This window comes from Xenopus tropicalis, chromosome 1 (genome assembly GCF_000004195.4).
Source record: "Xenopus tropicalis strain Nigerian chromosome 1, UCB_Xtro_10.0, whole genome shotgun sequence".
In the NCBI taxonomy this organism is placed as follows: Eukaryota; Metazoa; Chordata; class Amphibia; order Anura; family Pipidae; genus Xenopus; species Xenopus tropicalis.
This window is the reverse complement of record NC_030677.2, coordinates 172822415-172844327: the sequence shown is the minus strand read 5'-3', so window position 1 is coordinate 172844327 and position 21913 is coordinate 172822415. Positions and strand designations below refer to the sequence as shown.

Here is a 21913-nt window from a genome sequence, read left to right as displayed (position 1 = left end):
CAGTCATTGGATGAAAATGTTGCATCCTGACTTTGTGCTTGTGTTGTGCCTTCACCTTTCATCACATGAGCCCTTGTGATAAGAGACTGGCAGGCAACCAGAAAATCCCAGCCCAAGGAGCCGTGACTGATGACAAGCTGAATTCACTCTAATCTCATAAGTAATGGATCAAGGCCAAGAAATGAAAACCTCTAAAAATGGATGTTAATAGGTAGGTGCAATAAACCATGTTCTTCCTGAACCTGGCAGGGCTTCATGTTTCCATGAATAAATGGAAAACAGGCCGATAAATATAAATATGGTTGGTAGAAAGGGCTCAGTTAATGAAAGTCACTGACAGAAGCAGAAATATCAAATGTTTGTGGCTATGCAAAAAGCCAGCGTTACACTCTGCCTTTCATCTTGGCATCATTCGCAGCAGTATAAACTGCCTCCTAATCAAAACAGGCAAATTTTCAATTTTGTGGGGCATTTGCACCTTACGGGTGTGTGGGAAATGGGATTTTACTGCGCAGAATAAATCTTGCTTATCGGGGGCAATTTAAGTAAGAAACCTTTGACACCTCTTTTTTTTTTTGTTGGACTGGAGTTTCCACTGATGTTGAAATCCCTCATCCTCACATAATCCAAGCCAAGGGTCTCCATTCACGAAAAAGCAATCATTCTGCCTGTTTGCCATTTAATTATTCGCACAGACAATCCTGCGGACTCGGCGTTGGCTGGAAGATCACATTTCTCTTAACTGTGACCAAGTGTTTCTGTCAGCTGGGTTTCGTTACTGTATCTGCTTGATTCATTAGCTTCTTCCCCCAAATGAAACTGGGGTAGAAAAAGATTCCTTTGTGCGTTTCCTAAATACTAAATGTAACATATAGCATGGAGTTTATAGCATTTTTTTTTACAATGATTTCATGAGAGTATTGATAAATCCCAGGGTACCTGAGGTTACTGCATAGTTATTTTATTCAAAACATTCTACTTTGGAGTCTAATAATTTTATGGATGCCAAGTCCCCCCAGCATGGTCACAGGCAGGGATTTTTTTAACCTATGCACTGCAAGGCTATTAGTTTGGACATAGCGGAAAAAAAACTGGTCATTTATTGTCAGAACCCTTACCTCTGATATTTGGCAGCATGTGACTCTTAATGAACACGGCTTCATGTAAGGTCATACTAAGATCTGTCATTTGGTGAGGTCCCCCTCACATGTAATGTGACATGACAAAGCAGTAAAGAATAAAAACTGACTAAATCACTGCAGGGGGGCCCAGGAATGTAGAGAGCCCAGCAAGGCCTTAATTAATGAACAATCTTAAAATATCTTGGTAGAATAGGTCAACTTAAGCTGGCCATACATGCACCTATATACCATATATACTCGAGTATAAGCCGATCCGAATATAAGTCGAGGTACCTAATTTTTCCTAAGAAAACTGGAAAAACTTAGTGAACTGAAGTGAACTGAAGAAGCTGCTCGGATGAGTAGTGAAACGTCTTCAATGATTACCAAACAAGTTCAGCTACTGCTAAGTTTCAGTAATCAAAATAAATACCAATAAAATTACATTAATTGAGGCATTAGTGGGGTATATGTTTTAAATATTTATTTCAAAGAAAAACAGTAAACTAGCTCTGTAAGTGAAGAACAGGGTCAACAAAAACAATATGAATACTACCCCACGCTCATTGTGCATTGGCAAACTGGCAGCAGACCCGGTTCCGGAGGACATGTAAGGGGAACTAAGTATTGCGACTGGAAGTGGGCCAGGGCACTGGAGGGTCTGGTTGCGGATGGCCTAATTTGCACACAAAGAACAGAGGGTGCTAGTCTGGAGGGACCCTTGGCACCTTGACTCGTTACCGAGGGTAACTTTTTCAGCACATTTTGGGTGCTGAAAAACTAGGCTTATACTCGAGTATATACAGTAATAGTTTTGTGTGATTTTCGGACCATGTGGTCTCCAAATTATCGTCCCGTCAATTTTCATACCACAGTGTACTGATGGCAACCATCAGTCGGTAAGTCAATTGGACAGGTTAAAAAATTTTAGGGTAACGATAATATCCTCGGGGGACCAACAATGTATTTCTGGGACATAACTTTTGAGTGAGTGTTGTTCGACAATTATTAATGGTCAGAACGTCGTCCAGTTTGTTATTTTTAGGAATTTAATCCTACAATTTCAATCTGAATGTTTGTTTTTAACTGTTGCATTAGAACATATGATCTATATCTGAACATTTGTTGTAACAGGATTAAAATCTAAATGTGTATGGCGAGCTTTATCAATGTTTTGGGGCCTTAATTAAATTTGCTGTAGGTAACATATAGTTATGCCACTGCTCTTGTGTTTTGATAAAATCACTTTATTTCATTAATGCTCTGTGAGCTGCCCAAAACCTCAACAGTGACACTTCCTGTCTACCCCAAGTAGAGCTGGGCGGTATGACCAAAAATTTATATCACGGTATTTTTCAAAATTATATCGGTGTCACGGTATTTGACGGTATTTTTTTTCCATGCATGATTAGGTGTTAACCCCATTTCCTAATAAATTAGAGAATAATTACTGCAGTATTGAAAATCAGAGTCAGGCAAGCGAAGGATCGGCAACAGAAAGTTGTAAGGTAAATTATTTACCAGGCAAGGCCGCAGACAACATAGCACAGGAGGAGGCGTTTGATAGCTTTAAATACCCCCCACGCATGCGCAGAACCGGCGCCGTCAGCGCGTAACAGCGTGCACGCTTTGACATGTACGTGCGCTTTGACGCACGCACACGCGCGTGCACAACGTCCCGCGGACAACGGGACGCGCGTGCGAGACCGGGCCGCACAGGTGAGTACCCAGACACCCCGGTATTGCGGTATCTGAAAAATGAATATAGTTTTAAAAACAAACACCGGTATTCGGTATTAAACGGTATATCGCCAAGCCCTAACCCCAAGCACCACCCACTTGATATGTCACTAACAAAACTAGGTTTATAGTTTACTGTAAACTACCACAAACATTTTTATTTCCTCCTCAGAATGAAAATTGCAGGCAGAACAAATTTGAATGTGATAATTTGACTTAATTTTAATCAAACAATCTGAGTCAGGTTCCTTTTCAGTGCAGATGAAGAAGGTACTTTAGCCATGCACTATAAAAGGAACAGCACCAAATTTATACTCCCTGTACACGTTCTGTATCTCTCGTGTCCAACAGCCTTTGGCCTCTCTCTGCCACTGTATATTAGCTTCTGTCTCCTCAAATCCATCAGTCACTCCATCACTCTCTCCCTCAATACATTCGCCATTGCATGTCCTGCTATCCCATTACAGCAACTGCTCAACCTCTCTTCCAGTCAAATAAAACAAACAACTTTTGTTAAAGGGCCACTATAAACTTTTTAGAGAATATTTTCCTTTATAATCATGTGTTATTTTTATTCACATAGATATTCTTAACACAACTCACATATTATTTATTGACAGATTCTACACTCTGCCACTAGGCCTGATCTGACTAGCTTCAGGGATTACTAAATGACAAGACTTCTTGACCCTGACCTCCAGAAAAACTACAATACCTTGAAGTGATTGCCTTCATAGATATCTTAAAGGGGGCCTGTTACCATATGCAGTAACTCCAAATTCTTTTTTATTGCAATTGTCAAGCAAAATAAACTTTACTTGCACTATATAAAAAATATAAATCTTGTTTCCTTCAGTCCTGGAATTAAACATCATAGCAACCAGGCAGGTGCCATTTTGTGGATACTATTATAAAGGCAAACCTTGTATCGCCCCAAAACCTTGCGTATGCACCAGAATGGGGGACCTGATGCCCATGCAGTGGCTACACAATTCGATGTTGAGGTGGGAGGGGGAAAATGAGGACTGAATGTAAAGTAAAAGTAATTGTCTGCCCCACCTCTATGCCTAAGGCAATATATGATTGACAGCTGGGATTTTTAAACGCCATTAAAATGGGTATGCATGTGTTAATTAAAAATAGGAGTTTGTGTGTCATGTTTGATTTGAAGAGGACTTTTAATATAAAGTTTTTATGTCTGGGTGACAGGTCCCCTTTAAGGCAAATCTACTTGGGCCCATCAGTTGGCAGTTTCTTGGCCCATGTATGGGTTCCCCTGAACCATCAGCCTTACCAATATCTGTTTCAATGTTAACCAGATACCTATTGCCCAATTTTGCAAATCATGTCAGGTGGGGATCACATTGGTCCCTTTATTATCTAATCACTGGCCTGGCTTACCTCCCCAAATGACCTTATCCTAAAGTAAATGGCAACTTTGCAGTTGGAATTTGGACTGAATGGATCTATGAGAGGAGTATGCAGGTAAAGCTATCCTTTCAGCCTCAGCCAGCATCACGAATCTACTTTTTAAACCAGGCTCTATATTGCAATACATTTGCATTGCTTCTAATTCCATCTTTTTGGGAAATGGTTCACAAACATTTTAGATTGCCAAAATCCTCTCCTACAACAGCTGCCATGCTCTGATAAGAGCAGTGTTCCCTCAGAGGAGCTAAAAAAATGCCCTGAGCATAACTGTACAGAGACTAAGCAGATAAAATAATATTAAGTGCACATTGCTCTCCAAGAAAAGTGTGGCTCCAGGATTCAATGCTCCCAAATTTGCCAAATTAAATGTAAATACAGGGGTGAAACTCGCCCCTTTTGTGCTAATGCTTCCCCTGTTGGATGACTTGGTAAGTCAGAGTATTATGGTGCAGTCATTGTTTGTGTGCTTGTTGTCCCTCCCTTGAATGCCACTCAGAGAGCATAGCATGCAGAGTATTACAAATGTCTTAGTGGACACTGACCAATCTATGTGCAGCCATTTTGCCACTTTCTGAGGATACTGCAAAGTACTTCTAAAGTAGCTCTGACCAAAAAGATGAATCACCCATTTGGCAAATTAGAGCCATAGTTTTACCTCTCAAAGACTAAAGATAATAAACATTTGGGTTTGCTATACGGCTGGGGCAGAATTCGTTCAGGAGGAGTGAGTTTATGTCCCCGCACAACAAACGTGACCCACTCCCAGCTGTGTGCTTACAGAATGGGAGGCATATAGGAAGGGTTTGTGTCATATAAAGCGGCAGGTTCCCTACGCAAGCTCATGATTACATCAGCCACTAATGAGCCATGAGGATGGAGAGAAAGTGCAAGGCATAAGGCTTCGGAGCCAGTACGCCACACACCATCACAATCTGTTAACAGAATGCATTAAACACCTAATTTAATTAAATCTGCAAGAAAAGGAAAACCTATTGAGAGCACTTTGTTTGATTACAGACGCAAGCTGAATGGAACAGGCCTATTGATCCGATCAGCTTTTTTTTCTCCTCTCATCACTACTGATTTAGGGGGAAAGTGTGCATGTATATATCTAATAGAGGGAGATGGATCTTATCATATATCACCCAAACAGAGCATGTGCATTCCTGAGCTGAATGTTTAAGGCACACAGGGCAAATTTTGGGCAGTGTGCTCACCGTTTTGGGCAGCCTGCCGACTCTTATATAGAATTACTGGGCTTGTAGTTTAACAACATCTGAAGGGTTGCTGACATAAGGTATGTTTATAAATAGGCCTTCAATAATTCAGAATTCTGCAAATGTTACAATGTCTATATAATTCTCTATTATTTGGCCAACATCGTGTATCTACATCAAGTGACAAGAATACCTATAGGAAAAGCAAGAGACACATTTACTTAAAAAAAAAACAACACACACAACTTTTCAACAAAAAAAATAAAGGCTATAACATTCAGAGAGAGAAAATATATCTGTCTTGATGCAGATTAGCTTGGAAAGCTACTTCTGCCAGTAGATATTCCTTACATTCCTTCCCCTAGACACTAAAAACTGGCATTTCTCAATAAATTACTAAAGTGCTCTCAGTCTTCATCATGCAAATTAAACTTCCAAAATAAAGAAAACCGTTCAGAAAATGAAAAAAGCTGAAAGCGGAAATGCTTTGCCTGCTATGTCTAGAGGAAGAGAATTCTGCAACTCTGAAAGGTGGCGACTGTTGGAATATATGTTTGGCAGCTGAAATGGTCTAGCCGGCCCAGTTTGCTAATCTTGGTATGGTGATGTTGGCATTTAATTCTGAGAAGAAGACACCATCAGCAAAGAGGGGCTGTTATTGAAAGTGCATACTGTGAAATGCATGCTCCTGCTGAAAAAATGAAACAACATTTTTGCAGCACTGTTTCATGAATGCAACATTAGCTTGCCCCTCATGTCTCCAGAGTGCTGTCTCTGGCTGTGGACTTGGAACACTGGTGGGACACGAGTCAGGACTATGTGGCATTAGAGAATACATGCAGATTAGACCAACTGAACTGTTTATGTGATGTTTGCCACTTCACTAATATTCCATAAGGGGCACAGGGTACCCTGAATGCTGCATACTGCTAGTGATTGAGGGTACAATAATTTATTGCTAGCCTTAATGCATAAGAAAGCTAAAGCACAGCACAGATCCAGAGTGCCAGGGTAATTTAGGTGGAGGGGGTCTAATAGAGATGTTTTTCTGTTGCTGCATTCCCACATCACTTTATGTTGCCATTCTGGTTGGTGTTTCAGCTGAGATCACAAAAATAAGATATTCAGTATTTGGTTTGATTTTGAAGCCTTTCACTACTGATGTCTAAGAATCCTTATGTGCTTTGTGATGCTTTCCCTTCAAATGCTTCCTTGTAAAAGAAATGACTCATGGAATGTTTGACTTTCAGGTCTATGTCCTTTAATTCCAAATTCAATAAAAAGCTGTTGAACTAGAAAGGAATACAGGACACCTCTTTCATCTCAGTGTGTTGGCAAACCTTCAGCACAGTCACAGATTTGGAATAATCCCTGCAGGGGTGTATAATGGCCAATATTCTAGTAGTTTTTAGACCAGGTCCTATGTGTGGCTCTACGTGCATTATTAAACTACACGTCTAAGCAGTGACCGGGACCAGGGGTTTTCCAGATAAAATTTGGATCCCCATACCTTTAGTCTACTAAAAAATCATTTAAATATGAATTAAACAATAGGATTGTTTTACCTCCAACAAGGATTATTTATCTTAGTTAGAATCAAGTACAAGGTACCGTTTTATCATTTACAGAAAAAGAGAGAGCATTTAAAAAAAAAAAAAAAATAGAATTATTTGCTTATAATGGAGTTATGGGAGATGGCCGTTCCGTAACTTTTTTGGATAACAAGTTTCTGGATAAAGGATCCAATAGCTGTACCAACGTTAAAGGAAAACTATACCCCCATGTCTATTAAAATATATTGCATACAACAGCTCATGTATAACCCTGCTTCATAAAAAGAACCTATTTTCTACCTTTTTAGTACTATGTGCCACTGAATAATCCTAAATAGAAAATTGTTATTTTAAGCACTACGGACCGTTCCCTGGGATCATGCGATTCATGGTGCCCACAAACAGATCAAGGGCACACATACATGTTAGCTCACAACAGTCAATTAATGGAAAAGTTCTGTATACTGCCCCCACACTTCTTCCTGTTACAGTTAGAGCTGCATTATTTCCTGTCATGTGATCTCTGGGGAAGCACCCAGCCCATTACTAAATGGTGGCTCAAGGGAAAAGATGTAAAAAGACAATATTTACTGATATATATTCAAGTTTGGTAAGCAGGGCCGGATTTGTTTTCGGCGCGCCCCTAGGCCCCCCCCAATGCGCATGCGCGAATGAGCGAACAACCGCTCGCCTCCCTACCCCGCCCCCCCCGCGCGCCCGCGAGTGCGCATGCGCACACATTTAAAGCCCCATACGGAGCAGTGGGGAGAAGTTCCCACTGCTCCGTATTGAACAAAAACTTAAAAAATTCCATTGCGGCGGGGCGGCATGCCGCCCCTACATTTCTGCCGCCCTAGGCCCGGGCCTTTGTGGCCTCTCCACAAATCCGGGCCTGTTGGTAAGAGGCTTTAACAGGCCACTTATTATGATATATACTATCTGTTGGCTAACTATTCTTTCTGGGGGTTTAGTTTTCCTTTAAACTACATGTTTCAAATTTCAAGCAGTTGTGCCTTTTGAGGCAGTTGTCCATGTCAATTGTTGCACCAAAATAATAGGGCTCATACATCATTCTCAAGCTGCAAACTGGAAAAATAAAACGGATTTAATGCATTGGGTGCAATTGCATTAAAGCATCTCCCCCGGTAACTGCAATTATGAAAAAACTTTGACTTGTGTGTAAAAAACATTGCATCTGAGCTGAAAATTGCACTTAGCCCACTGCACTTGTGGTGATTAATGAGCCCATGGGCACATTGTGCTTGAAGAGGGAAGCCTATTTCCTGGCACACACCTAACTAATTCTATTTCCTCTCTGGCAAAAAACAGAAGCCTATGTTGTTTTAAGGCTAGGATTTTAGATATTCTCTCTGGATCAGTGTATGTGTCCCATAGGACAAAATAAAATCAAATGCCCCTAATCTCAATGGCTCGCCTGTGGCTTACGTGACAATGAGGATATAAATACATGAAATCTGAACCTCTACTGTAACTAAGACTAAGAGAATACTTTTATGAACAAAGTATCTCCAGCCTTATTTATGGTCCAACTGAGAGCCAAAACGAAGGGAAAATACTGGGCAACAACAGTTGTAGGAATGAAAGTAGGCTCACACAACATGTTTCATCCCCAAAACATGTTGTGTAAAATGGCACCATAAACACACTTCCCAAGAAATTGAGTCCTGCTTTCATTCCAAAAACTTTTGTTGCTAAGAGAACACTTTTAAAGCTTGTGTAAAACAATGGTATTATTATAAAAGGGAGTCATTTTTTGATGATGGTGCCTCATTAAAGGAGAAGCAAAGTCATTTTGGCATTTTACTGCCAATAGATTTGCCACAGTAGTGTCACCTAGACAGCCCTAGAAGCTTTATCCATTTTTTAAGACAGCAGCTGCCATTTTAAGTAGCTTCCTGCTTGCAGCTTAGCTGTTATAGCTCATATCACACATTCCTAAGGGAGGGGGTTCTTAGCATTCTTATAGGAGGGGGAATCAGGAGAGGGGAGAGAGGAGAGAACTGCACAGACTCTGGCCCCCAGAATGAAGGATTTTTCTGAAAGAGGAAGTCAGATACCCTATGAACACGTTTACAAAAAAAGGAGACAATAAATCCTGTGTTGCTTTTGATAAAGGACAGAGGTTTTTACCTTTCCTTCTCAAATCTTTCATTCTAGGTGAAAAAATAAAGCTCCTTCCACCCTAGCCTGAAAGCCAAAATCTTATGAAAACCACAATTCTCAACCTCCACTGCTAATCACCATCTCTACCACCCAACTGAGGGCATTTCCTATCAACAAGACTGAATATTAGCAATTGTGTTCACAACAGAACAGTTCAAACCTAGGGCGAGGACAAAGCCACATGAAATAGCAGCAGAAGAAGCTGGCAGTGGAGTAGCCTCGCAAGATGACAGGCAAGGAACAAACAATAACAAGTAACGATTTGAGCCATAAAGGCAGTTTTATATATGTCAATATGTGCAAATATGTATCCATTAAGTATTATTTTCAGTACAGGTATAGGAACCATTATCCAGAATTTGGATCTCCATACCTTAAGTCTACTAAAATATCAATAAAACATTAATTAACCCCAATAGGATTATTTTTCATCCAATGAGGATTAATTATATCTTAGTTGGGATCAATTACAAGGTACTGTTTTATTACTACAAATTCTGAATTATTTGATTAAAATGGAGTCTATGGGAGACGGGCTTTCCGGATAAGGGGTCCAGTACCTGTATTAGTTATTTGCTCTAGTAGGCCAGTGTTAAATGTGCATTTCTGGGCAATAAAGGATTACAAATGGAATTTTGCACTTCTAATGGTTTGGGGTTAACAAAAGGGGTTAATAAATTAACAAGGAATTTGTTCTCTTTGGGTCAATATATGGCAGATAGGACTTCTTCTCTCTCCAATTCGGGGGAGGGGGATATGGTCCCACCACACTGGCTTCTCTGTATAGGTACACTTGATAAAGGGCTATGCCCTGAACATTTAGTTTTTAATTAAACCTAATAGCAGCAAAGCACTGCAGGGTCCTAGGTCTGATTTCATTTACTTCCAAGTTGTTTATATTTGGTACCTAGAATGGGTTTATCCAGTTTTGTTGAGTTCCCTGAAACTCCTGTGTATGTTACTGGTGTTTGTGTTAATGCCATGTTTTGCTACCATAGAGAAGCACAAGAGAGAGTCACTTCAGAGAGTATTTGCATGTGTGTGCGTGAGATCCTAGAGTCAGCGCTATTTGACAGCTTGGGACATTTTACTGCATGTATACCTAAGCATTATCTTGTTTTCTGCATCCATTAGCCTCTTCCCCACAAACAGCCATTCTCTCCATATTGAATGTGTATTGACAATACCCCATCAGGAATATTAATATTGGTTTTTAAAGAAAGACCATTACATGCTAAAATTCTATACAGCTGACACAAAGTCGCAAACTCTACTGCAATTCAGCTCTTGAGCAGAGGGTCAAGCTGCAACATGGCAACACTGTGATTTGGGGTCAGCAGAGTGGCAGGTGTATACCCACATAGCACCATAGCCCTCTTAGGCTTTCTTTGTATTCCCTGATAGGTCTCACTTAATGTGTGCTAGAAAGTCCTGAGCAGGAAGGCTACAAGAATGATCAAGAGTAGGAAAGGAAAAACTGAAAGGCACCTAAGTGAGTCAGCTGTCTACTCTTAGGGGCACATTTACTAACCCACGAACGGGCCGAATGCGTCCGATTGCGTTTTTTCCGTAATGATCGGTATTTTGCGATTTTTCAGAAAAAATTGTCGCGACTTTTTTGTAGCCATTCCGAAAGTTGCGCAAAATCTGGCGATTTTTTCGTAGCGTTAAAACTTGCGCGAAAAGTCACGCCTTTTTCGTAGCCATTTCGAAAGTTGCGCAAAATGTTGCGATTTTTTCGTAGCGTTCGGATTCAGTTCAAGCTTCAGTATGGTGACTTTTCTTGGGCCAGGTTGGAGCTGCAGGGTGCCATTGAGTCCTATGGGAGGCTTCCAAAATCATGCTAAGTCTGAAAGTTTCGCCCCCCGCTTACGAGCGCTCAATACGAAAAAGTCGCGACAAGATACGAGCGAATCGTAATGGCTACGAAAAACTCACGTTTTTTCGTGCAAGTCGTAATGGCTACGAAAAACTCGTATTGGTAACGAAAGAGTCGCGACAATTTCCGAAAAATCGTAAAGGCGCCGAAAAAATCGCAAAAAATATGAAAAAGTCGCAAAATGTTCGTTTTCCAATCGGAATTTTTCTTATTCGGATTTGTGGGTTAGTAAATGTGCCCCTTAGTGTATTCAAGCCAATTACTTCCCATGGGACGACTGACTAGCACCTACTTTGTATACCTATAGTCCCTGTCATGCCCATGCCGCTTGCACAAGGTAACTGAGGAAAAAATCTGTAACTAATAATTAGAATAAAAAATGTAAATGTAGGATCTCTGCAACTAAAATAAGACTTTTTTCCTAATAGCAGTCTAACCCCCCCAGCTCTTTGCTCACAATGATGTATGGGAACAAAGTGCCATGGCCTAAGCAGAGCCGGCAGGGAATAAGCAGGGAATAGGTGTACATGATACGCCGGTATAGGTTTCACATGACCTGCGCTGCACTTTAGACAATCACAGCAATCTGTCAGGCCGGCTATCACAAATCAGAACTAGTGTAGCATAATGCAATGAAACATTCTGCATTCAGGCAGCAAATTAACTGATGGCAACAGCAGAACAATCAATATCCCTTGGCAGAGGCAGCGTATGTTAGGAGAAGCAGCAGTCCATGTTACGTGCCTCTTTTTAAAAACAACGATTTTTGTCTTTATTTCTCTGCTGCTTTGGCAGATAAAGCATCTGTCACTCCTTCCCCCAGCTCCCCCCTGCATTATTCTCACCAAAACAAAGCTTTCTAAAAGCAACGTCACCATGTTTGTTCAGTTAACAGGTTCATTCACAGGCAGGGGCTGCCCTTGCTGTAAGTAAAACATGATGGGCCCCTTGAGGGGTGTATTCAGGACCTCTCTGGCACAGAGGGACAAAGGTGAAATCCAGTTGTGTTTCATTGGCCTGAAATACTTGAGCTTCCCTGCAACAGCAACAGGCTTCCTATTGGCATTCTCAGAGGATGCTGGGAGTTGTACAACTGCAGCCATTTACAAACCAGAGCTTAGTAAAATTCACCCTGATGAATTTGTTTCCCATTGTGGGATTAACCTTCAATTCATTTTAATTGAGTGTTCTGTAACGCAGGCAGTGTGCAGGACTATTAACTCTGCAGGCTGCTTTTAGAGAAAAAGGTCCTGGGTGGATCTAACGCATAATAATTAAAAACCTGTTCAGTTCTAGAGTTAAATTTTCCATTTGTTGTTACAATATATACATTATTAAACACCAGTTACGGTACACACAGCAAATCTGAAGAACATATAATGCTGACAAAAAATATTAATATATATATATATATATATATATATATATATATATATATATATATATATATATATAAAGATTAAAGAAGTAGCGATTTAACTCCATACCAAGAATAAAAATGCAATTATCTTATTATCTGCTCAAACAGAATGCAAGCTCCTCAGACAAAGGTGATAATAACACAACTTCATGAATCTAAGGCAAGTTAATTATAAAGCAAACCTAATAAATCATCTTAAAGAAGAAGGAAAGGTTAAATCACTGGGGGTGCCACATGATAGGCACACTCCACTGATCAAAATGATTTACCTGATCATCTTATTTTGCTTTGTTCTTAAATGGGCCTGGCCCAACACACGTGCAGTAAAGTGAAAAGCTGGCTTTTCACTCTACTGTATATGCTCCTAGGCCAAAGAAGGAAACAGCAGGAAGAAGATTGCTCCATCATGTTTTGTCAGAAGTACCTCAGGTCTGTTTAATTTTCTGCTAACAAGAGCACCAGCCCATGGAAAGGCAACTTAGCAGTTTAATCCATTGGAAGGTAACCTAATATATTGGTACACCCCAGTAAAGGGTTTTATTGCCCCATAATTCTCAGCTACAGTCAGCTGATCCCAGTGGTGGGCAATAAAAAGGGCAACCATTTAAAAGCAAGTTACAGTCCCTGTGGGAAATGTATAATGAAGCAGTAGAATTCTAAATGAATCAGATAAAAGTGAGTGTAGGACTGGCCAGACCAGGGATGACTGAAGTTGTTGACCAACTTGAATATACTGCAATATATGGATAAACTTAAAGGACAAGGAAAGGCTAAGTCACTTGGGGGTGCCAAAATGTTAAGCACCCCCAAGTGACTTAAATCGCTTACCTTGTACCCCGGGCTGGTGCCCCTGTTAGGAGAAAACAGCACCAGCCCGGGGTACCTGTCGAGAGCGCTTCCTCCTTCCTACTCGCGCTGCAGCCAATTGTCCCGGACAAACGCTTGCGCAGTAGAGTGAAAAGCCGACTTCTCTGTTAAAGTTCAGCTTTTCACTCTACTGGGCATGCGCGCACGATCGTTCAGGAAGAAGGAAGCGCTGCAGGTACCCCGGGCTGGTGCTGTTCTCTCTGTACAGGGGCACCAGCGTGGGGTAGAAGGTAAGTGATTAAAGTCACTTGGGGGTGCCTAACATTTTGGCACCTCCAAGTGACTTTGCCTTTCCTTCTCCTTTAAAGGGGAGGGCATTTCCTAGTAGGTAAGTGCACAGAATGTCTTAATGTCCTATATATATTGGTAAATAACCTCTTGTCTCTGTTTGTACAAATTTGTGGTCACAACCTCATTGAAACCCCCTTCCTTAATGGTTTAAAATTGTTTAGTGGTGAGCACAGCATTCTCTTTTTTTCTTGTCCTCTAATAATAAGAAAAAACACAACCATTTCCATTCGCCTGCTAATGGATTAGCATAGTTTTTCTGTCACTACTCTGATGGAATCCACAATAATCCAAAGATTTGTCATAACTACCTACAGAGACATGCCACAGATTACATTACTTATTCATGTATATTCAAGTATAAGAGAACATTAGCTTTACCCTTCTGCGTAGCCTATCCCTCTCTTCACGGATAGCGTTCATTGTAGCTTTGGTCCTGTTGAGATCCTCCTCTTTGCTGCACAGCATTGCAGTGAGGCTCTCATTTTCTTCCCGGAGGCCTGCCAGCTCTTTCTCCCAACGTGATCTTTCCTCTGCAATGTTAGGGTACAAGTCCCGTCCAAGAACCCCCTCTATCTCTTCTACAGTCTGAAAAAATAGAAAGACCATAAACATCATGGAAATCTTTAGGATGTTATAAGATATAAACAAAAAAAATCTCTCTCTTTTAGAAATGTATTTATTTTGGATATTGTTTCAAGACTTTGGAATTCTGAATAAAGCCAAACAGTGCTAATTAACCAGATGATATCATGGAGTTAATACACACAGTAAGTGCAAATTGGAAACATTTCTTCCGTCTTCTTAACCTTCCAGGAAGAGTAGACTGCCCCAATAAAGTCTACAAGCCTGTGCAGCTGGGGAATGGTAAAGTAAAGAAAAGCATATGGTCACTGTTCCAGGCACCACAATACGATGCTTTCTTGTGCATACTGTGACTTGTAACACAAAGCAATGGTGCTCAACACATTCTCCAAGCAAAAGCCTACAACTGTACTTTGCTCCTTCTTTTTATTACTATAGCACAAAAAGATAAAGGCACATAGATTCTTTTTTTTAGAGAGCAACACATTTTATTGGATGGCAATGGCGTACTTTTTCTGGAAAGCTTGTGTGATTTCCATGCAATGAGTTAATAAAACCTATAAATTTGTGTTTGGTCCACCAAGAAGAATCTTAGGGTCTACTTTTTTCTGCCATAATTTTGGCACATCAATAAGACAGCTTTATCTGCCTTAATGTGTCTAATTCAGGCTAATATTATGCAGTAATGCTACACTGAGTCTAGTATATACACTCACCTAAAGGTTTATTAGGAACACCTGTTCAATTTCTCATTAATTCAATTATCTAATCAACCAATCACATGGCAGTTGCTTCAATGCATTTAGGGGTGTGGTCCTGGTCAAGACAATCTCCTGAACTCCAAACTGAATGTCAGAATGGGAAAGAAAGGTGATTTAAGCAATTTTGAGCGTGGCATGGTTGTTGGTGCCAGACGGGCCGGTCTGAGTATTTCACAATCTGCTCAGTTACTGGGATTTTCATGCACAACCATTTCTAGGGTTTACAAAGAATGGTGTGAAAAGGATAAAACATCCAGTATGCGGCAGTCCTGTGGGCGAAAATGCCTTGTTGATGCTAGAGGTCAGAGAAGGGTAGTAGTATGGTGTTCCTAATAATACTTTAGGTGAGTGTATATATATAGCTGTAGTAATTTTATGACTATGGCTTAACTATCTACTCTAATTTAAACCTTTGGAGTCTTTGCAACCACCATGCACCACTGACAAGAGATGCAAATATTACTGTTTTGTGTCAAGTCATTTAAAGGGCTAAAAAATAAAAGAATAAAAAAAGTTCTATATAATTTTGCATATAACCTTCAGTTCTGCATAATTTCTACAAATATAATGCTGTGAGTGCTCTCTATATATTGGATGCATTTTTTGGGTTAGCACCCAGCCGTTGCCCTTTGAACTGGTGAGTGCAGATTCCTGCGACATTATATATATATATATATATATATATATATATATATATATATATTTGATCTTAAAACATGTGGGTATGTATATTCAATTCATATACAGTGCATTGTTTGTATGGGTGGCACAAACTTGCCATGTGATGCTGCAAGTTATTCACAGGGCTGGTACTAGTTATGAGAAAAAGTGTGCAGCACCTCACCTTGATGGCAAGGTCGCAGTGTTCACTGGCAGTGGTGAGCTGTTCAATGTGTCGGTCCACATCTGCGACAGACAAGTTGCAGCTGCTCTTCTTTCTTCCACATATGGCATTCTCTAGGCCCGTCAGCACCCGTTGGAGCTCAGAGTTCAGGTCACTGCAAGTGTCTGAGTCAGAGAGAAATAAGTGGTTGAGGATTTATTTATACAGCAGAGGGGACTAGAGGTGCCCATCAGCTGTAGAAGTCAAGGAGAGTTTGGTTATACAGTATTTCTTCCAATCTTTCTGTAAGGATAAGATCATTTTGGTGAGTCTATGACAAGAGAAAAGGAGATTCGATAAAGTGCTTGAGTGAGTATTGTGATCATTTTAATAATCCACTCTCAATGTGGATGTGGGTCTTTGCAGTTGGGGATATGAAGAAAAAGTAATTGGGCCTCAACCACACCACTTGCTGTAGGAGAGGCACCAAAGCACTTCAATGTTCGTATAGGACATTTTTGTATATATTTATATACAATTAGTACTGGCACTCCCCAAACCATAGACAGATTCTGGGTGCTTCCCACTCAGTGTGTAGCAAGGATGTAGAGGTTTGACAACCCTTACACCTGTGATGTATATATACATAATCAAAAGTCTAACCTATACACATATAACGTTAGGTTATATAACTTTCTGTGTTGTCACTATTAGTAATATTTAAGAATTTTTATTGTTAAAGAGATTGTGCCTCATCGTTAAGCCATTATTGAATATAAGTGTTATAAATACAGAGTTGGTAAGCTTATGTTGGATGGCTTGTTGGATGGCTATACTAGAATAAATAGAATAAAGGTGTTGTAGTCAGTGAGCTAATGAGAGGTAGTACTGTGGTACATTTTGTAGTATTGGACTGACCTGAGAGAATGTGGCTTTTAAGTGATAGGCACAGAGACTGAAACAGATCAGAATTTGTTTAATGGTTAGAACTCTATAAATCTGCAGCATATTCATTTCATATTTCTAAGCTGAATATTTATTGCAGAGCTTTAGATTTTCACAAGCGATTTATGAAGCTGGATAACATGTTGGGTGGTTAAAAATTTTGTGCCTGTATATGTTGGAATTTTGTAAAGCAAGGCCTGTTACAGCAAGTAGCTTGTAGTATTGGGTCTGTCAAAATGCCTTTGTTGTGTGTTATAAAAATAATATACTCCACAAAACATCATATGCATTCCAGGGGGTAAGTTATGTCAATAATTTATTACGCCTCAGTCAAAAACATAGTGGTAAGAAACCACAACAATTCACCTTGTGAATTGCATTGGTTGTTTTTAATTACATGTACATGGATTGTTATAAAAAGGAAGTGATTGTGTATGATAACACCATTAATGAAGTGCCTGAGAGAGGCATGAAATGCATCAGGTGACTATGTGAATCATTAGGTGAATTGTTGTGGTGTCTGACTACTAGATTTTTAACTGAGAAGTAATAAATTATTGACATTTTTAGGAACTGAATTCCTAGTGAATGCATATGATCTTTTTGTTTTGTGAAAACTATTGTGGCAGTGGAGATGGACTGGTGGATACTCCCAGACATATGCATTCTAGGATTGGTCACGTGATTAATCCAGCAGCGTGGAGAGCCCAAGAAGCGATATGTTAACTGTATCTGTAATAAAAATAATATAGCTCTTTTTGTAAATTATTCTGGCATCCTCCATGGCATTGTCAGTTTTACAATTCTAGTATTATCTGTAAGTGGCCCTTGCACAATTACCATAGAAGCCTTCACTGATTTAATAAAAGAAACATTTTTTTCCAGTTCCTTTTTATGTTGTTCAGTACCAGAATAAAAACACAGTATACAAAATAAGAAAGGGAACTTTTATGATCATGTGCTTTAGTTACTAAAAAGTAAATACTTACCCATATCTACAGTAACCATAGTGGACTGATTTTCTTGAACTGACACTGAGGTTTGGTCTTGGTCCATACTGCGTGAGTCGTCATTGGTTTCAAGTTGGCTGTGACTGTGTTCTGACCGTAGCTCAGAATATTCATCTTCCTCCCTGGAACACATCAAAGGAATACATTTCTAAGCAGAAGAAATGATTAACAGTGCCCACTGAAAATACAACCCCAGGCTATAATTTAGGGGCCTTTAGAACCAAAAAGAGCATGTGTGTGGGAGGGGGAACGATGGAGGCCCACTAGAGGATCAGCATTATTCTCCAGTCATGCAGCTAACGCTATCTATCTTGAAACTATGGCCCCACAAAAAAGAGTGATTGGTGCCCAAATAATTTGGCTAGAAGTGCTAAAATTCACCCGATGCTGAAATTCACACCAAGTCATTCAGCCATCTTACTTTGTGCTAAGGTAAGGAGCATAATGAAATATACTTGATAAAAAGAAGACTGCTTGCATGTGACTAGCAAGCATAGTATCATAGAAGGGATGTGTATCAAATATAAACTAAAGTAAGTAATAGCACCAACTAATGAGAGAAATACTAAGATATAGCTCAAATAATGAAATAGAAACCCTTACATTTTCAGACAGGTAAAGTTTAAGTTCACATTTACAAAATATAGTAATAATCACTTTTTATAGAGTAGCCCAGCAGGAAGATCAGCATATATAGACGTCATTCTACCCGTACAACACATTTATTAATCAAAAACAATGTCTTGCAAGGTCTTACAATGTGAAAACAATAGATAACTGTAATAAATTAACATCTAATGGATGTACCAGGTCTTTAAAACATCTTGGCGTTGATATAACATTTAGTTTAGTCTAGTTATGTCATAAAAATAGTATGAAATGTCAACTGTCACACTAAAATCCATGACACAGCAATACAAATGTATTGTATTTATGGTTGCCAACCACCTGGTATTTGATCGGCCTCCCAGCAAAACACCGGCTAGGGCCAGTGCCAATATATTTGCAGGTAAATTTGTAAGGGTGGCAAGAATGTAATGTACTCAAGAATGAGGACAGGACAGGAACCTCTTTCCTCCTTTGTACCTTAACAATTAGAACATTATCTTGAATGCAGTTGCATATATTTTTTATCTTATTGTTTCCCTTCTGTTTACTGTATTGTTTTAAACCACACTGTTTAATTTACAAGTACTGCTACATACATAGACAGATCAAGCAATCAAACGGATATTAAAAAAAGTTTGTATAACAATGAGAAGAACTAGTATCCTAATGGAATCAACACCAGACCCTCAATTCATTGTTTAATAAATCTGAATGGTTGTTCTAATGGATCTTGGACCTGCACCAATGAGTTAATAACCACCAAACTTTCCTCTCACTCACAAATCCAGCCCAGTGCAATTGAGGTCCGCACAGAACAGTCTTTGTGCAAACACATTATTTTGTACTTATTTTTAACCAGCCACTTTCAGGTACACAGTATTTGTGCGCAGTATTTTAAAGTGTGCGCTCTGTGCGTACAAAAGATCATTTGCGCACAGAGCCAAAAAATCAAGAGGATCTTAATAAACTTGTCTGTAGTGTCAAAGTTAAAAAAAGTAAGAGACACAGCTGCCTTGTAAAATAAACTGTAGCAAGAGACTCATGAGAGAGTTGGTAGGTTTACAAAGATATTTAAAGGTCAGTTAGATTACATTTCCAAACAAAAGAGAAAAAATCCTATAATACATAATTAAATGGATTCCACATTTAAGCAAGTGCAGGAAAGCCTGCTCATCTAGAGGAAATATAATACAATATTAATATAGTAAAACTGCTGAATGCTTTCTGAAAACATTTGGAAGGATTTACAGTAAATACTTTATTACATAGCCCCAAATGTTAGTACAGTGCACTCCACTAGTGACAGAAATGGAGCTCAAGGTATTTCAAACCAAGGCACTAACATTCACTTCAACTGGAACGACTGTAGTTCTTTTGTCACAATGTGCTCCTAATTTTGCCCTAATAAGGTATAAACCAGGAAAAGGAGGTGTAAATATTTGATGTAGCTGTGCAGTATTCACAATTTTCTTCCTAGGTTTCAGCTTCTATTAGACTCACCAGATGTTTGTTCATGCCATTAAACACTTTGGCTGAACAAACAAACTTAACTGCTAAAGGGCCAACAAAATGTATTTATTTTTTTAAATGGAACGCAACAGGCTGTGGAGGCTCTGTACGATTCATTTTCTGTCTGGGACAGACACATTAAACATAAGTAAGCATCTTGCATATGTTTATCCCCATAAGTGGAACAAACTGCCAGTAAGCTTTAAATGAACATACCCCTCAAACTGTACCATTCCCCTGACAGACTCTTTATAACTCTGTAATGTATGAATTGAGCTCAATATACAAAGAACCCAGATGGGGTGCTTAGTGCTCACTAACATCTTAGAGTCAGGGGAAAAAAAATTTTGAGGCAAAATTGGAGAGCCTTTAGAAGAGATTTTTTTTCCTTCCTCTGGATCAGCTAGTAGTTTCATAAAGACATAAAAGGTTAACCTTGATGCAAGTGTATCTCTTTTTCAATCTAACTTACTAAATTATTGTGTTTTGTGTTTTTTTTTTTTTTTTTAAACAGGTTTAATTTATAAGTTTGCATATAAATGGGGACTGGGGAGCACAGTGGTACATAGGCATATCACATGGGATCAATGAATCAATGCTGAATTATACAGTCCCTGGTGGATGGTATTGCTCAACACAAGTTGCTCAAAGAGTATAGAGGCATCACCATGACTTTAAGACAATAGTATAGAGCATTTCACAGTTTCAACTAAGTTACTATGTTAACTTCAAACAATCTGACTATTTTCCCATGTCGGGATAAAAAAATTCCCTGATATGATTTGCATTGCGCAGTAAGGATTCAGATGACTGCACAGTGCTGCTGACAAGCAAATCTCAAAGCAAACACATTCTGCTGAATTAACACAGGTATCTGCTTTGAGAAATGTGTCAAATCCTTACCAACCTTTACTGACAGTCCAAAATTTCTGAGCAAACAAAAAACAGACTAGCTGCTGGCAATCCTTCTAGATTCCCCAGTCCTAGCTTTAATAAATATGCCCCCTTAGTATAACTGTAATTATTGAAAATGTTGACCTAAAAGGTGACCCTAACCTTGCATGGGTGGATTGAGGGGTACTTTTATAATGTTCTTGGTTTCTGCAGTGAAACACATGGCCATTTTTAATTTTGTCTCGGTATTCTGATATACCAGTCTAACCCTGACAGTTAAATCTTTAAAAAAAAACAACTTTATTTAAACAGCAAATCAGAGATGAAGGGAAAAAAAAAATGATGGGGGGTGTCTTTTCACATATCACTTGAAACCACTGTTGAAGCCTTTAACAACAGATACGGGGGTCTTTGTATGTTTGGAATAAGGTTATACTTTACAAGAGATTAAATTTTATCTATCTAAAAGATTTTTAGATATATTACAAATCACAAACTTGTGGTGATTAATACTAGTCATAAGAAGCCAGACATCAGATTGCTGATAAACTGCATTTTAGTTATGCTGTATACACTACAAGTCTTTCTAAATGCCAAGTCTATTTATTGTATATTTTTTATGAATAGTAATCATCATAAATATTAGTGTTTGTTTAAAGAGCAACTACAGTGGTGTGAAAAACTATTTGCCCCCTTCCTGATTTCTTATTCTTTTGCATGTTTGTCACACAAAATGTTTCTGATCATCAAACACATTTAACTATTAGTCAAAGATAACACGAGTAAACACAAAATGCAGTTTTTAAATGAGGGTTTTTATTATTTAGGGAGAAAAAAAATCCAAACCTACATGGCCCTGTGTGAAAAAGTAATTGCCCCCTGAACCTAATAACTGGTTGGGCCACCCTTAGCAGCAATAACTTCAATCAAGCGTTTGCGATAACTTGCAACGAGTCTTTTACAGCGCTCTGGAGGAATTTTGGCCCACTCATCTTTGCAGAATTGTTGTAATTCAGCTTTATTTGAGGGTTTTCTAGCATGAACCGCCTTTTTAAGGTCATGCCACAACATCTCAAT

General features: G+C 39.2%; 1 protein-coding gene across 8 annotated transcripts in view; it reads right to left on the bottom strand.

Moving 5' to 3' along the window:
* The window catches only part of mcc (mutated in colorectal cancers), a 164169-nt gene that overhangs the window by 38900 nt on the left and 103356 nt on the right, over window positions 1–21913 (bottom strand). For all 8 annotated transcript variants that reach the window (XR_001169921.3, XM_031896347.1, XM_012957487.3 and 5 more), the window contains 3 exon segments: window positions 17804–17946; window positions 15891–16054; window positions 14082–14288 (listed from right to left, as the gene is read on the bottom strand). Coding sequence is in view for 7 of the 8 variants with exons in the window: in XM_031896347.1 (XP_031752207.1) it covers window positions 14082–14288; window positions 15891–16054; window positions 17804–17946 (514 nt within the window). In the remaining variant the exon portion in view is untranslated.